Raw genomic sequence first — 17105 nt, 5'->3', positions numbered from 1 at the left:
TGTGCACCATAGAGAGGAGCACTGTACACTATAGAGAGGAACACTGTACACTATGGAGAGGAGTACTGTACACTATAGAGAGGAGCACTGTACACTATAAAGAGGAGCACTGTGCACTATAGAGAGGAGCACTGTACACTATGGAGTGGAGCACTGTACACTATAGAGAGGAGCACTGTACAATATAGAGAGGAGCACTGTACACCATAGAGAGGAGCACTGTGCACCATAGAGAGGAACACTGTACACTATAGAGAGGAACACTGTACACTATAGAGAGGAGTACTGTACACTATAGAGAGGAACACTGTACACTATGGAGAGGAGCACTGTACACTATAGAGAGGAGCACTGTACACTATAAAGAGGAGCACTGTGCACTATAGAGAAGAGCACTGTGCACTATAGAGGAGCACTGTACTCTATAGAGAGGAGCACTGTACAATATAGAGAGGAGCACTGTACACCATAGAGGAGCACTGTACACGATAGAGGAGCACTGTACACTATAGAGAGGAGCACTGTACACCATAGAGGGGAGAACTGTACACAATAGAGGAACACTGTACACTGTAGAGAGGAGCACTGTACACTATGGAGAGGAGCACTGTACTCTATAGAGAGGAGCACTGTACACTATAGAGAGGAGCACTGTACACTGGAGAGGAACACTGTGCACTATAGAGAGGAGCACTGTGCACTATAGAGAGGAGCACTGTACACTATAGAGAGGAGCACTGTGCACTATAGAGAGGAGCACTGTGCACTATAGAGAGGAGCACTGTACACTATAGAGAGGAGCACTGTGCACTATAGAGAGGAGCACTGTGCACTATAGAGGAGCACTGTACTCTATAGAGAGGAGCACTGTACAATATAGAGAGGAGCACTGTACACCATAGAGGAGCACTGTACACTATAGAGAGGAGCACTGTACAATATAGAGAGGAGCACTGTACACCATAGAGGAGCACTGTACACTACAGAGAGGAGCACTGTGCACTATAGAGAGGAGCACTGTACACCATAGAGGAGCACTGTACACTATAGAGGAGCACTGTACACTATAGAGAGGAGCACTGTACACTATAGAGAGGAGCACTGTACACTATAGAGGGGCACTGTATACTATAGAGAGGAGCACTGTACACCATAGAGGAGCGCTGTACACCATAGAGGAGCACTGTACACTATAGAGAGGAGCACTGTACACTATAGAGAGGAGCACTGTACACTATAGAGGGGCACTGTATACTATAGAGAGGAGCACTGTACACCATAGAGGAGCACTGTACACTATAGAGGAGCACTGTACACTATAGAGAGGAGCACTGTACACTATAGAGAGGAGCACTGTACACTATAGAGGGGCACTGTATACTATAGAGAGGAGCACTGTACACCATAGAGGAGCGCTGTACACCATAGAGGAGCACTGTACACTATAGAGAGGAGCACTGTACACTATAGAGAGGAGCACTGTACACTATAGAGGGGCACTGTATACTATAGAGAGGAGCACTGTACACCATAGAGGAGCGCTGTACACCATAGAGGAGCACTGTACACTATATAGAGATGAGCACTGTGCACTATAGAGAGGAGCACTGTACACTATAGAGGAGCACTGTACACTATAGAGGGGCACTGTATACTATAGAGAGGAGCACTGTACACTATAGAGAGGAGCACTGTACACTATAGAGGAGCACTGTACACTATAGAGGGGCACTGTATACTATAGAGAGGAGCACTGTACACTATAGAGAGGAGCACTGTACACTATAGAGGAGCACTGTACACTATAGAGGGGCACTGTATACTATAGAGAGGAGCACTGCACACCATAGAGGAGCACTGTACACTATATAGAGATGAGCACTGTGCACTATAGAGAGGAGCACTGTACACTATAGAGAGGAGCACTGTGCACTATAGAGGAGCACTGTTACACTATAGAGGAGCACTGTACACTACAGAGAGGAGCACTGTACACTATAGAGGGGCACTGTATACTATAGAGAGGAGCACTGTACAATATAGAGAGGAGCACTGTACACCATAGAGGAGCACTGTACACTATAGAGGAGCACTGTACACTATAGAGAGGAGCACTGTACACTATAGAGGGGCACTGTATACTATAGAGAGGAGCACTGTACAATATAGAGAGGAGCACTGTACACCATAGAGGAGCACTGTACACTACAGAGAGGAGCACTGTGCACTATAGAGAGGAGCACTGTACACCATAGAGGAGCACTGTATACTATAGAGAGGAGCACTGTACACCATAGAGGAGCACTGTACACTATAGAGAGGAGCACTGTACACCATAGAGGAGCACTGTGCACTATAGAGAGGAGCACTGTACACCATAGAGGAGCACTGTACACTATAGAGGGGCACTGTATACTATAGAGAGGAGCACTGTACACCATAGAGGAGCACTGTACACCATAGAGGAGCACTGTACACATACTCTAGAGGGTTAATAGATATGTATACATTTACTTACTGACTGTCTTCTGGGCAGGAAATATCTGCAGGAGGATATAGTCCACAGGACGCTGCCGGTCACCTAAGAGTCAATGTAAGGACCGCGTCATGTCAGATACAGAGATGCACGACGTCATGTAGTTATTACACTCCAGCCGGATAACGCCGGAGAGGACGACGCTGACGTGGTTATAATGAGCCGTAGCTATAATGGCATCACTCACATTGGGCGCGCTGGGTCTGTGGCACGTGTCATAGATGGAGATCATCGTCATGGCGGAGGACAGAAGGAGGCACTCCCAGGAGCCCTGCGACAGAAGAAGACGTTACCGGCACCTGATGTCACATTATCACCATCGCTAGCACAGGACGGTCACCGGTACTCACCAGCGGTAGCACGGGCTTAGATACAGGGATACTGAGCGCCCTCCATGTCACTGCCGTCCAGAGCATCAGGAGAAGACCCTGCCAGGAAGAACGACCCAGTGTGATGGCGGAAGGCAAGGAGAACTACAGCCATTCATGAATATGTCACCCCCTGGCCTGTAGCCCTGCGCTGTATCCCATAAACTGCTGCAGGACCTTACTATACTTGGGGCCAGGTCCCTGGGACGTAGATATAAGGGATGGTGAGGTCGCAGTAACACGTGGTCCTGGTGACTGCGGGGGCCGATAGATACGAGTCCTCCAGTGTGGAGCTGGGGTGACGTCACAGACGGTGTTCATGCACCTACAGATCCACCATGCGAGAAGCTATCACATTCCCGGGTGGGCTACCAGTCATGTATTAGGGGCAGCCTCCCCCTCTGGTGTCCGCGCAGTGATGGAGGACCATGATTCTGCTGATGATGGGGAGCACTGAGGAGGTGACACGTGACATTCACTGCACAGTCTCACTTCAATCCCCAGTTTCTCCACATTTGTGACACTTTTCCTGAATTAGACACAGAATTTCGGCTTCTTCTCACAATAACTTACATTTCTGGGGTTTGGATCGTGGTATGTGTTCCAGAAAGTGAGAATCGATAGCGCCGATACCAAAAGCTTCCTCACTGGCCCCTGAAAACAGAGCAGTCACGTTACATACAGTATATACTAGGGGTGGAGTGTAGACTGAGCGCTCAGGTTACTGCCCCCCACTCTGCTCTATCCTGGTGATGTGTCCTAGACGGAGAATGAAGATAACCCCAACTCCATCCAGGAGACATCCAGGAGACCGGCCAATATTAGACCATTGGTCTGATAGGGAAGATCCAATGTCACCAAGAGACTTTCCATCATTTCATGGAGTCTCCTCATTATAAGGAGACCTGGTGGATGTGTCGTCCACTGTACAGGGGCCATTAATACATGTGAGAAATGGGGGATGATGGTGTGCTAGGTCACAGGCCAAAGCGGTGCATGGACATGGAGCTAGGATCATCCACAAACCATGGAGGAACCACCACCCCGACGCGATGCATCAAACCTTCCATATTATCATTCATGACTGTGAGACTGAGACGCATCTAATACTCAGGATCCCAACAAATAATAAGCAGAGACCTCAGGAGCCCCGGACTGGCCCGTCTTCCTAGGACGACCGTCTTCTGTACTCTGCATGTAACCAAAAGAAGGAGATTTAATACTAAGCAAATATATATATATACGGCTGGAACTGATAGACAAGGAGAGCAGAAATCAGAAGAGTGTGCGGGGAAAGGTCTGAGCGCACCGCAGGGCGGGTGTGACCGGAGGACCACCGCAGCAGAACCTGGCTGTAACTATATGGTCCAGATATAGGAGGCGGTAGGCTGTAAACTTCTACTCTAATGATCACATAATCTGAAGGCACCCATGGCAAAGAGTTCAGAGGACAAACATCTGGTCCAACAGGTCCACCAAATGTGGAAAACAATCATCAGCTGGGGTCAATATAGAGTCATTAGGCAAGACTACACTAATATAATCAACATCATTCATCACCATCGTCATCATTAGCCAACATCAATCCCCATCAATCTTCAGAGGCAGAGGCTCCACCCAGATAGAGGAGTGCTGCAGAACTAGAGGCCCCTCCCAGGTAGAGGAGTGCTGCAGAACTAGAGGCCCCTCCCAGGTAGAGGAGTGCTGCAGAACTAGAGGCCCCACCCAGATAGAGGAGTGCTGCAGAACTAGAGGCCCCTCCCAGGTAGAGGAGTGCTGCAGAGCAAGAGGCCCCTCCCAGATAGAGGAGTGCTGCAGAACTAGAGTTCTCACCAAGATAGAGGAGCGCTGCAGAGCTAGAGGCATCTCCCAGATAGAGGAGTTCTGCAGAGCTAGAGGTCACTTCCAGATAGGGGCATGCTGCAGAGCTTTAGGCCCCTTTCAGATAGAGTGCTGCAGAGCAAGAGGCTCCTCCCAGATAGAGGAGTGCTGCAGAACTAGAGGCCCCTCCCAGGTAGAGGAGTGCTGCAGAACTAGAGGCCCCTCCCAGGTAGAGGAGTGCTGTAGAACTAGAGGCCCCACCCAGATAGAGGAGTCCTGCAGAGCTAGAGACCCCTCCCAGATAGAGGAGTGCTGCAGAGCTAGAGACCCCTCCCAGGTAGAGGAGTGCTGCAGAACTAGAGGCCCCACCCAGATAGAGGAATGCTGCAGAACTAGAGTTCTCACCAAGATAGAGGAGTTCTGCAGAGCTAGAGGTCACTTCCAGATAGGGGCATGCTGCAGAGCTTTAGGCCCCTTTCAGATAGAGTGCTGCAGAGCAAGAGGCTCCTCCCAGATAGAGGAGTGCTGCAGAACTAGAGGCCCCTCCCAGGTAGAGGAGTGCTGCAGAACTAGAGGCCCCTCCCAGGTAGAGGAGTGCTGTAGAACTAGAGGCCCCACCCAGATAGAGGAGTCCTGCAGAGCTAGAGACCCCTCCCAGATAGAGGAGTGCTGCAGAGCTAGAGACCCCTCCCAGATAGAGGAGTGCTGCAGAGCTAGAGGCCTCTCCCAGATAGATGAATGCTGCAGAACTAGAGTTCTCACCAAGATAGAGGAGCGCTGCAGAGCTAGAGGCATCTCCCAGATAGAGGAGTCCTGCAGAGCTAGAGACCCCTCCCAGATAGAGGAGTGCTGCAGAGCTAGAGACCCCTCCCAGATAGAGGAGTGCTGCAGAGCTAGAGGCCTCTCCCAGATAAAGGAGTCCTGCAGAGCTAGAGACCCCTCCCAGATAGAGGAGTGCTGCAGAGCAAGAGGCCCCTCCCAGATAGAGGAGTCCTGCAGAGCTAGAGACCCCTCCCAGATAGAGGAGTGTTGCAGAGCTATAGGCCCCTCCCAGATAGAGGAGTTCTGCAGAGCTAGAGGCCCCTCCCAGATAGAGGAGTGCTGCAGAGCTAGAGGCCCCTCCCAGATAGAGGAGTGCTGCAGAGCTAGAGGCCCCACCCAGATAGAGGAGTGTTGCAGAACTAGAGGCTCCTCCCAGATAGAGGAGTGCTGCAGAGCTAGAGGCCCCACCCAGATAGAGGAGCGCTGCAGTGCTAGAGGCCCCTCCCAGATAGAGGAGTGTTGCAGAGCTATAGGCCCCTCCCAGATAGAGGAGTCCTGCAGAGCTAGAGACCCCTCCCAGATAGAGGAGTCCTGCAGAGCTAGAGACCCCTCCCAGATAGAGGAGTGCTGCAGAGCTAGAGACCCCTCCCAGATAGAGGAGTGCTGCAGAGCTAGAGGCCTCTCCCAGATAGAGGAGTCCTGCAGAGCTAGAGACCCCTCCCAGATAGAGGAGTGCTGCAGAGCAAGAGGCCCCTCCCAGATAGAGGAGTCCTGCAGAGCTAGAGACCCCTCCCAGATAGAGGAGTGTTGCAGAGCTATAGGCCCCTCCCAGATAGAGGAGTTCTGCAGAGCTAGAGGCCCCTCCCAGATAGAGGAGTGCTGCAGAGCTAGAGGCCCCTCCCAGATAGAGGAGTGTTGCAGAACTAGAGGCTCCTCCCAGATAGAGGAGTGCTGCAGAGCTAGAGGCCCCACCCAGATAGAGGAGCGCTGCAGAGCTAGAGGCCCCTCCCAGATAGAGGAGTGTTGCAGAGCTATAGGCCCCTCCCAGATAGAGGAGCGCTGCAGAGCTAGAGGCCTCTCCCAGATAGAGGAGTGCTGCAGAGCTAGAGGCCCCTCCCAGATAGAGGAGTCCTGCAGAGCTAGAGACCCCTCCCAGATAGAGGAGAGCTGCAGAGCTAGAGGCCTCTCCCAGATAGAGGAGTGCTGCAGAGCTAGAGGCCCCTCCCAGATAGAGGAGTCCTGCAGAGCTAGAGACCACTCACAGATAGAGGCATGCTGCAGAGCAAGAGGCCCCTCCCAGATAGGAGTGCTGCAGAGCAAGAGGCCCCTCCCAGATAGAGAAGTTCTGCAGAGCTAGAGGCCCCTCCCAGATAGAGGAGTGTTGCAGAGCTATAGGCCCCTCCCAAATATAGGAGTGCTGCAGAGCTATTGGCCCCTAACAGATAAAGGAGTGTTGCAGAGCTATAGACCCCTTTCAGATAGAGGAGTGCTGCAGATCTATAAGTCCCTCCCAGATGGAGGAGTGCTGCAGAGCTATTGGCCCCTCCCAGATAGAGGCGTGCTGCAGAACTAGAGGCCCCACCCAGATAGGGGCATGCTGCAGAACTAGAGTTCTCACCAAGATAGAGGAGTTCTGCAGAGCTAGAGGTCTCTTCCAGATAGGGGCGTGCTGCAGAGCTTTAGGCCCCTTTCAGATAGAGTGCTGCAGAGCAAGAGGCTCCTCCCAGATAGAGGAGTGCTGCAGAACTAGAGGCCCCTCCCAGATAGAGGAGTGCTGCAGAGCTAGAGGCCCCACCCAGATAGAGGAGTGCTGCAGAGCTAGAGGCCTCTCCCAGATAGAGGCATGCTGCAGAGCTATAGGCCCCTCCCAGATAGAGGAGCGCTGCAGAGCTAGAGGCCTCTCCCAGATAGAGGAGTCCTGCAGAGCTAGAGACCCCTCCCAGATAGAGGCGTGCTGCAGAGCAAGATGCCCCTCCCAGATAGAGAAGTTCTGCAGAGCTAGAGGCCCCTCCCAGATAGAGTGTTGCAGAGCTATAGGCCCCTCCCAAATACAGGAGTGTTGCAGAGCTATAGGCCCCTTTCAGATAGAGGAGTGCTGCAGATCTATAAGCCCCTCCCAGATGGAGGAGTGCTGCAGAGCTATTGGCCCCTCCCAGATATAGGAGAGCTGCAGAACTATAGGCACCTCCCAGATAGAGGAGCGCTGCAGAGCTATTGGCCCCTCCCAGATATAGGAGAGCTGCAGAGCTATAGGCATCTCCCAGATAGAGGAGTGCTGCAGATCTAGAGGCCCCTCCCAGATAGAGGAGTGCTGCAGAGCTATAGGCCACTCCCAGATGGAGGAGAGCTGCAGAGCTATAGGCCCCTCCCAGATAGAGTGTTGCAGAGCTATTGGCCCCTCTCAGATAGAGGAATGCTGCAGAGCTAGAAGCTCCTCCCAGATAGAGGAGTGCTGCAGAGCTATAGGCCCCTCCCAGATAGAAGAGTGCTGCAGGGCTAGAAGCCCCTCCCGATTCTCAACATTATCTTTGAGTAACGATCCTTCTGTCGATTCTTTATTTATTACACACAATATTACAGTATTTCATAATTAATGAATGGTTGACAGTGGAACGTCTATAAGAGACCACTCACCTGTATGGGGACATTGAAAGAGGCATCATCCTGGAAATAGGAGAAAATATTCCAGTTTAATGCTCATGTATAATAACAGGAGAAACATCTCCCTCCCTCCTGCTCCTGTAGATGTGGGTCAGACGTTGCTCCTGCAGATTTGGGGTCTCACTTCCCTCTGCTGTTCCTGCTCCTGCACAGTCTCTCTTCCTGTGCCTGCTGAGTGGGCGGAGTCATCATGATGTCAAAGCTGTGCTGTCTGCTCTGAGCCAATGATGTCTCCTCATACTGTCCCGCCCACTACAGTATGCATCTCACTGTACGATGAGTCTGATGACATGTGACTGCTGCACCCAGCAAAGACTGAGAAAGAGAAGCTGCAGCTTCATCCCCCTCCTCTCCCCAATGTCTTATATTCACTGTGTAGCTCTAGCAGCTTTATAATAATATAACAGGGGTGATGTGTGATTAGTACTCACGTTTATGCGCGATGGTCTCACACCTGTAATAAGAGAGGACGTGATTATTACATGTCTCATGATAACCCTCTATTACATATAGAAGCCTATATTAGACCACCCACAAACCTCTGATACCACCAGGTACATGATCCATAACACGCACCTATAGTGTACTACCAGCTCATTATCACTGCTGACAACCAGCCAGTATACACGAGTGAGACGTTGTCAGCCCTACCCCCTGTTAGATTAGTAACCTACTGTTAGCGATGATGCTTTTGATATTTCCCATTTTGCGTCGGAGCAGTTCATGATTTGTCTTTTCTTGGGTGGTGACCAAGAAGATCTCTTGGGTTCGGATCTTCAGACTGTGCTGATGTGTCAGGATCCGATCCTTTGCCTGGTCGCTGCTGTCATCCAGGTCATCAATAACAACGATCAGCCTCTCTTTACCTGTAATACATAGATGGACCCAATAATGGACCCAATAATGGACCCAGTAATGGACCCAATAATGGACCCAATAACTGATCCAGTAATGGACCCAATAATGGACCTATTATTGGACCCAATTATGGACTAATATTGGACCCAATTATGGACCTAATATTGGACCCGATTATGGACCCTGTAATGGACCCAATAATGGAACCAGTAATGGACTCAATAATGGACCCAGTAATGGACTCAATAATGGACCCAATAATGGACCTAATATTGGACCAGTAATGGACCCAGTAATGGACCCAGTAATGGACGCTCGGGATGTCTGTCATTTACAGTGGGGATAGAGGATGGGTGGTCTCCTGTCTACCCCTTATATCTGGTATGACAGTAAGTGCAGCAGTACCACTCATGGCCTGTAGACATTTGAGGCACTGTGTATGGGTGACAGCAGCCATGTTATTCTCCTTTTGTATCATGAACCATTGAGTAATCCTCTGAAACTCATCCTGACCCCGGGCACAGAAGATTATTTCTGGCCCTTCTCCACCACAGAGGTCTCCCGGTAAGAAGCTGCCCCCTCTGTGAACACTGGACATTACTCTGTATTTCGCCATGCTCTTACCCAGCCCCTCGGATATGGCCTTTACTTCATCATCATACAAGGAGTCGGTGACGTCGGTGATGTTGACTCGCCCGCGATTACGGGAGTGGTAGAGGATTGCGAAGGAACATCGGTAGATCTGATCACAGAAGGCGCCGCTGTTACTGTTGGTGATGGTGAATGCAGACACCGTCCACTCTTCTCTCAGGCCGTCCAGCAACCATCTGTACTCAACCTCTCCAGATCGAGAAAATATCTGTACAGTCTGCCGGCCCACCATGATGTTCTGATGAGTATCAAAACAAAAAGAATTCTGGGAGAGTTAACACTCAAGAAAGTGTCAGTCTTTACAGAAAATTTAGCGGTTTATTCATAGGCAGAGGCAACTCCAAGATAGAGGAGTGCTGCAGAGCTAGAGGCCCCTCCCAGAAAGAGGAGTGCTGCAGAGCTAGAGGCCCCTCTTAGATAGAGTGCTGCAGAGCTAGAGGTCCCTCCCACATAGAGTGCTGCAGATCTAGAGGCCCCTCCCAGATAGAGGAGTGCTGCAGCACTAGAGGTCCCTCCCAGAAAGAGTGCTGCAGAGCTAGAGGCCCCTCCCAGATAGAGGAGCGCTACAGAGCTAGAGGCCCCTCCCAGATAGAGGAGAGCTGCAGAGCTAGAGGCCCCTCCCAGATAGAGGAGAACTGCAGAGCTAAAGGTCCCTCCCAGATAGAGGAGTGCTGCAGAGCTAGAGGCCCCTCCCAGACAGAGGTGCACTGCAGAGCTAGAGGCCCCTCCCAGATAGAGGAGAGCTGCAGAGCTAGAGGCCCCTCCCAGATAGAGGAGAGCTGCAGAGCTAGAGGCCCCTCCCAGAAAGAGGAGTGCTGCAGAGCTAGAGGCCCCTCCCAGACAGAGGTGCACTGCAGAGCTAGAGGCCCCTCCCAGATAGAGGAGAGCTGCAGAGCTAGAGGCCCCTCCCAGATAGAGGAGTGCTGCAGAGCTAGAGGCCCCTCCCAGATAGAGGTGCACTGCAGAGCTAGAGGCCCCTCCCAGATAGAGGAGTGCTGCAGAGCTAGAGGCCCCTCCCAGAAAGAGGAGTGCTGCAGAGCTAGAGGCCCCTCCCAGACAGAGGTGCACTGCAGAGCTAGAGGCCCCTCCCAGATAGAGGAGAGCTGCAGAGCTAGAGGCCCCTCCCAGATAGAGGAGTGCTGCAGAGCTAGAGGCCCCTCCCAGATAGAGGAGAGCTGCAGAGCTAGAGGCCCCTCCCAGATAGAGGAGTGCTGTAGAGCTAGAGGCCCCTCCCAGATAGAGGAGAGCTGCAGAGCTAGAGGCCCCTCCCAGATAGAGGAGAGCTGCAGAGCTAAAGGTCCCTCCCAGATAGAGGAGAGCTGCAGAGCTAGAGGCCCCTCCCAGATAGAGGAGAGCTGCAGAGCTAGAGGCCCCTCCCAGATAGAGGAGAGCTGCAGAGCTAGAGGCCCCTCCCAGATAGAGGAGAGCTGCAGAGCTAAAGGTCCCTCCCAGATAGAGGAGCGCTGCAGAGCTAGAGGTCCCTCCCAGACAGAGGTGCACTGCAGAGCTAGAGGCCCCTCCCAGATAGAGGAGTGCTGCAGAGCTAGAGGCCCCTCCCAGATAGAGGAGAGCTGCAGAGCTAGAGGCCCCTCCCAGATAGAGGAGTGCTGCAGAGCTAGAGGCCCCTCCCAGATAGAGGAGAGCTGCAGAGCTAGAGGCCCCTCCCAGATAGAGGAGTGCTGCAGAGCTAGAGGCCCCTCCCAGATAGAGGAGAGCTGTAGAGCTAGAGGCCCCTCCCAGATAGAGAGCTGCAGAGCTAGAGGCCCCTCCCAAATAGAGGAGCGCTGCAGAGCTATTGGCCCCTCCCAGATAGAGGAGAGCTGCAGAGCTATTGGCCCCTCCCAGATAGAGGAGAGCTGCAAAGCTAGAGGCCCCTCCCAGATAGAGGAGAGCTGCAGAGCTAGAGGCCCCTCCCAGATAGAGAAGCGCTGCAGAGCTAGAGGCCCCTCCCAGATAGAGAGCTGCAGATCTAGAGGCCCCTCCCAGATAGAGGAGCGCTGCAGAGCTATTGGCCCCTCCCAGATAGAGGAGCGCTGCAGAGCTATTGGCCCCTCCCAGATAGAGGAGTGCTGCAGAGCTAGAGGCCCCTCCCAGATAGAGGAGAGCTGCAGAGCTATTGGCCCCTCCCAGATAGAGGAGAGCTGCAGAGCTAGAGGCCCCTCCCAGATAGAGGAGAGCTGCAGAGCTAGAGGCCCCTCCCAGATAGAGAAGCGCTGCAGAGCTAGAGGCCCCTCCCAGATAGAGGAGCGCTGCAGAGCTAGAGGCCCCTCCCAGATAGAGGAGCGCTGCAGAGCTATTGGCCCCTCCCAGATAGAGGAGCGCTGCAGAGCTATTGGCCCCTCCCAGATAGAGGAGGGCTGCAGAGCTAGAGGCCCCTCCCAGATAGAGGAGCGCTGCAGAGCTAGAGGTCCCTCCCAGATAGAGGAGAGCTGCAGAGCTAGAGGCCCCTCCCAGATAGAGGAGCGCTGCAGAGCTATTGGCCCCTCCCAGATAGAGGAGCGCTGCAGAGCTATTGGCCCCTCCCAGATAGAGGGGTGCTGCAGAGCTAGAGGCCCCTCCCAGATAGAGGAGCGCTGCAGAGCTAGAGGCCCCTCCCAGATAGAGGAGAGCTGCAGAGCTAGAGGCCCCTACCAGATAGAGGAGAGCTGCAGAGCTAGAGGCCCCTCCCAGATAGAGTGCTGCAGAGCTAGAGGCCCCTCCCAGATAGAGGAGTGCTGCAGAGCTAGAGGCCCCTCCCAGATAGAGGAGAGCTGCAGAGCTAGAGGCCCCTCCCAGATAGAGGAGTGCTGCAGAGCTAGAGGCCCCTCCCAGATAGAGGAGTGCTGCAGAGCTAGAGGCCCCTCCCAGATAGAGGAGTGCTGCAGAGCTAGAGGCCCCTCCCAGATAGAGGAGAGCTGCAGAGCTAGAGGCCCCTCCCAGATAGAGGAGAGCTGCAGAGCTATTGGCCCCTCCCAGATAGAGGAATGCTGCAGAGCTAGAGGCCCCTCCCAGATAGAGGAATGCTGCAGAGCTAGAGGCCCCTCCCAGATAGAGGAATGCTGCAGAGCTAGAGGCCCCTCCCAGATAGAGGAGCGCTGCAGAGCTTGAGGCCCCTCCCAGATAGAGGAGCGCTGCAGAGCTAGAGGCCCCTCCCAGATAGAGGAGTGCTGCAGAGCTAGAGGCCCCTCCCAGATAGAGGAGTGCTGCAGAGCTTGAGGCCCCTCCCAGATAGAGGAGTGCTGCAGAGCTAGAGGCCCCTCCCAGATAGAGGAGTGCTGCAGAGCTAGAGGCCCCTCCCAGATAGAGGAGTGCTGCAGAGCTAGAGGCCCCTCCCAGATAGAGGAGTGCTGCAGAGCTTGAGGCGCCTCCCAGATAGAGGAGAGCTGCAGAGCTAGAGGCCCCTCCCAGATAGAGGAGTGCTGCAGAGATAGAGGCCCCTCCCAGATAGAGGAGTGCTGCTGAGCAAGAGGCCCCTCCCAGATAGAAGAGTGCTGCAGAGCTAGAGGCCCCTCCCAGATAGAGGAGTGCTGCAGAGCTAGAGGCCCCTCCCAGATAGAGGAGTGCTGCAGAGCTAGAGGCCCCTCCCAGAAAGAGGAGTGCTGCAGAGCTAGAGGCCCCTCCCAGACAGAGGTGCACTGCAGAGCTAGAGGCCCCTCCCAGATAGAGGAGAGCTGCAGAGCTAGAGGCCCCTCCCAGATAGAGGAGTGCTGCAGAGCTAGAGGCCCCTCCCAGATAGAGGAGAGCTGCAGAGCTAGAGGCCCCTCCCAGATAGAGGAGTGCTGTAGAGCTAGAGGCCCCTCCCAGATAGAGGAGAGCTGCAGAGCTAGAGGCCCCTCCCAGATAGAGGAGAGCTGCAGAGCTAAAGGTCCCTCCCAGATAGAGGAGAGCTGCAGAGCTAGAGGCCCCTCCCAGATAGAGGAGAGCTGCAGAGCTAGAGGCCCCTCCCAGATAGAGGAGAGCTGCAGAGCTAGAGGCCCCTCCCAGATAGAGGAGAGCTGCAGAGCTAAAGGTCCCTCCCAGATAGAGGAGCGCTGCAGAGCTAGAGGTCCCTCCCAGACAGAGGTGCACTGCAGAGCTAGAGGCCCCTCCCAGATAGAGGAGTGCTGCAGAGCTAGAGGCCCCTCCCAGATAGAGGAGAGCTGCAGAGCTAGAGGCCCCTCCCAGATAGAGGAGTGCTGCAGAGCTAGAGGCCCCTCCCAGATAGAGGAGAGCTGCAGAGCTAGAGGCCCCTCCCAGATAGAGGAGTGCTGCAGAGCTAGAGGCCCCTCCCAGATAGAGGAGAGCTGTAGAGCTAGAGGCCCCTCCCAGATAGAGAGCTGCAGAGCTAGAGGCCCCTCCCAAATAGAGGAGCGCTGCAGAGCTATTGGCCCCTCCCAGATAGAGGAGAGCTGCAGAGCTATTGGCCCCTCCCAGATAGAGGAGAGCTGCAAAGCTAGAGGCCCCTCCCAGATAGAGGAGAGCTGCAGAGCTAGAGGCCCCTCCCAGATAGAGAAGCGCTGCAGAGCTAGAGGCCCCTCCCAGATAGAGAGCTGCAGATCTAGAGGCCCCTCCCAGATAGAGGAGCGCTGCAGAGCTATTGGCCCCTCCCAGATAGAGGAGCGCTGCAGAGCTATTGGCCCCTCCCAGATAGAGGAGTGCTGCAGAGCTAGAGGCCCCTCCCAGATAGAGGAGAGCTGCAGAGCTATTGGCCCCTCCCAGATAGAGGAGAGCTGCAGAGCTAGAGGCCCCTCCCAGATAGAGGAGAGCTGCAGAGCTAGAGGCCCCTCCCAGATAGAGAAGCGCTGCAGAGCTAGAGGCCCCTCCCAGATAGAGGAGCGCTGCAGAGCTAGAGGCCCCTCCCAGATAGAGGAGCGCTGCAGAGCTATTGGCCCCTCCCAGATAGAGGAGCGCTGCAGAGCTATTGGCCCCTCCCAGATAGAGGAGGGCTGCAGAGCTAGAGGCCCCTCCCAGATAGAGGAGCGCTGCAGAGCTAGAGGTCCCTCCCAGATAGAGGAGAGCTGCAGAGCTAGAGGCCCCTCCCAGATAGAGGAGCGCTGCAGAGCTATTGGCCCCTCCCAGATAGAGGAGCGCTGCAGAGCTATTGGCCCCTCCCAGATAGAGGGGTGCTGCAGAGCTAGAGGCCCCTCCCAGATAGAGGAGCGCTGCAGAGCTAGAGGCCCCTCCCAGATAGAGGAGAGCTGCAGAGCTAGAGGCCCCTACCAGATAGAGGAGAGCTGCAGAGCTAGAGGCCCCTCCCAGATAGAGTGCTGCAGAGCTAGAGGCCCCTCCCAGATAGAGGAGTGCTGCAGAGCTAGAGGCCCCTCCCAGATAGAGGAGAGCTGCAGAGCTAGAGGCCCCTCCCAGATAGAGGAGTGCTGCAGAGCTAGAGGCCCCTCCCAGATAGAGGAGTGCTGCAGAGCTAGAGGCCCCTCCCAGATAGAGGAGTGCTGCAGAGCTAGAGGCCCCTCCCAGATAGAGGAGAGCTGCAGAGCTAGAGGCCCCTCCCAGATAGAGGAGAGCTGCAGAGCTATTGGCCCCTCCCAGATAGAGGAATGCTGCAGAGCTAGAGGCCCCTCCCAGATAGAGGAATGCTGCAGAGCTAGAGGCCCCTCCCAGATAGAGGAATGCTGCAGAGCTAGAGGCCCCTCCCAGATAGAGGAGCGCTGCAGAGCTTGAGGCCCCTCCCAGATAGAGGAGCGCTGCAGAGCTAGAGGCCCCTCCCAGATAGAGGAGTGCTGCAGAGCTAGAGGCCCCTCCCAGATAGAGGAGTGCTGCAGAGCTTGAGGCCCCTCCCAGATAGAGGAGTGCTGCAGAGCTAGAGGCCCCTCCCAGATAGAGGAGTGCTGCAGAGCTAGAGGCCCCTCCCAGATAGAGGAGTGCTGCAGAGCTAGAGGCCCCTCCCAGATAGAGGAGTGCTGCAGAGCTTGAGGCGCCTCCCAGATAGAGGAGAGCTGCAGAGCTAGAGGCCCCTCCCAGATAGAGGAGTGCTGCAGAGATAGAGGCCCCTCCCAGATAGAGGAGTGCTGCTGAGCAAGAGGCCCCTCCCAGATAGAAGAGTGCTGCAGAGCTAGAGGCCCCTCCCAGATAGAGGAGTGCTGCAGAGCTAGAGGCCCCTCCCAGATAGAGGAGTGCTGCAGAGCTTGAGGCCCCTCCCAGATAGAGGAGAGCTGCAGAGCTAGAGGCCCCTCCCAGATAGAGGAGTGCTGCAGAGCTAGAGGCCCCTCCCAGATAGAGGAGTGCTGCTGAGCAAGAGGCCCCTCCCAGATAGAGGAGTGCTGCAGAGCTAGAGGCCCCTCCCAGATAGAGGAGTGCTGCAGAGCTATTGGCCCCTCCCAGATAGAGGAGTGCTGCAGAGCTAGAGGCCCCTCCCAGATAGAGGAGTGCTGCAGAGCTAGAGGCCCCTCCCCGGAGGTGCTGTTACTACTGATGTTACATGATTTTGATACAATATTTCAGTTGCCGGGAAATGTCTACCACAAAGATACAAAGTGCAATTCTCAATCTGATACTGATAAGTTATCGACTCAGCGCAGAGCAGGGCGCCAAAATAATCAGTAATCAGCCCGAGGAATGATCACACATTACACATTATACCTGACACATAACACGCAGCAAGTAACACACATACTACTCATTCCACAGACTGCACATCACACATAACACACATTTCACACTGAACACAGCACTCACCTCTCATCGCACACATCACACATAGCACATAGTATACACATGACACACATCACACATAGTATACACATGGCGCACACATCACACATCTCACACTGAACACAGCACTCACCTCTCACTGCACACATCACACATTGCACACATAGTATACACATCACACATAGTATACACATAGCGCACACATCACACAGTATACACATCACACACAGCGCACACATCACACATCACACATCGCACATGGCACTCACTAACCCTGCATATAAAGCACAGCACATATAACTGTACAGATCGGACATCACACATGATATATAATACAGATTAAATCCCACACGGTCCACAACTCACATCACACATATTACACACATCACACACGACCCCCTGACAGCCCCCATTCCCCCGTTACCTGTTTCTCGCTCCTCTCTGCTCCTCGTCCTTCCTGGAACTGAACTTAATGTCTCACAATGAAAGTGAAAGCAGCGGCCTCCGAGCTGCGGCAGGGGGCACAGACTTTCACTTTCACCGTGCTCCTCCTTACGTAAGGAAGGTGACGAGGGGCACAAGGCACAATGTGGAGTTAGGGATTAACCCTCCGTCAGGGGCACAGGATCTGACAGGCGCAGCTCACTTAGTTTCAATTCTCTATTTCCAGTGGTTTGTCTGGGAAACACCCTCCTCCCAGGACCTTCATAACTTTAAAGGGACTCTGTCACCTGAATTTGGAGGGAACAATCTTCAGCCATAGGGGCGGGGTTTTCGGGTGTTTGATTCACCCTTTCCTTACCCGCTGGCTGCAATATTGGATT

At 54.0% G+C, this 17105-nt stretch overlaps 1 protein-coding gene across 3 annotated transcripts in view; it reads right to left on the bottom strand.

The window, feature by feature from the left end:
- LOC138645683 (uncharacterized) overlaps positions 1 to 17105 on the bottom strand; it is a 240895-nt gene extending 223790 nt beyond the window's left edge. Inside the window, exons 1-10 of one of the 3 annotated variants that reach the window (XM_069735148.1) lie at positions 16706 to 17105; positions 9631 to 9895; positions 8823 to 9014; positions 8580 to 8602; positions 8122 to 8151; positions 4045 to 4095; positions 3478 to 3558; positions 2887 to 2964; positions 2724 to 2807; positions 2519 to 2581 (exon numbers count right to left, since the gene is read on the bottom strand). In XM_069735148.1, coding sequence (XP_069591249.1) covers positions 2519 to 2581; positions 2724 to 2807; positions 2887 to 2964; positions 3478 to 3558; positions 4045 to 4095; positions 8122 to 8151; positions 8580 to 8602; positions 8823 to 9014; positions 9631 to 9889 — 861 coding nt within the window. In that variant the 5' untranslated portion in view covers positions 9890 to 9895; positions 16706 to 17105. The remainder of the gene's footprint in view (positions 1 to 2518; positions 2582 to 2723; positions 2808 to 2886; positions 2965 to 3477; positions 3559 to 4044; positions 4096 to 8121; positions 8152 to 8579; positions 8603 to 8822; positions 9015 to 9630; positions 9896 to 16705) is intronic. The other 2 variants (XM_069735151.1, XM_069735147.1) reach the window with 2 other exon arrangements.

This window comes from Ranitomeya imitator, chromosome 7, assembly GCF_032444005.1.
Source record: "Ranitomeya imitator isolate aRanImi1 chromosome 7, aRanImi1.pri, whole genome shotgun sequence".
NCBI classification, from domain to species: domain Eukaryota; kingdom Metazoa; phylum Chordata; class Amphibia; order Anura; family Dendrobatidae; genus Ranitomeya; species Ranitomeya imitator.
The sequence above is the reverse complement of the archived record's forward strand: the minus strand, read 5'-3'. Positions and strand labels throughout refer to the sequence as shown.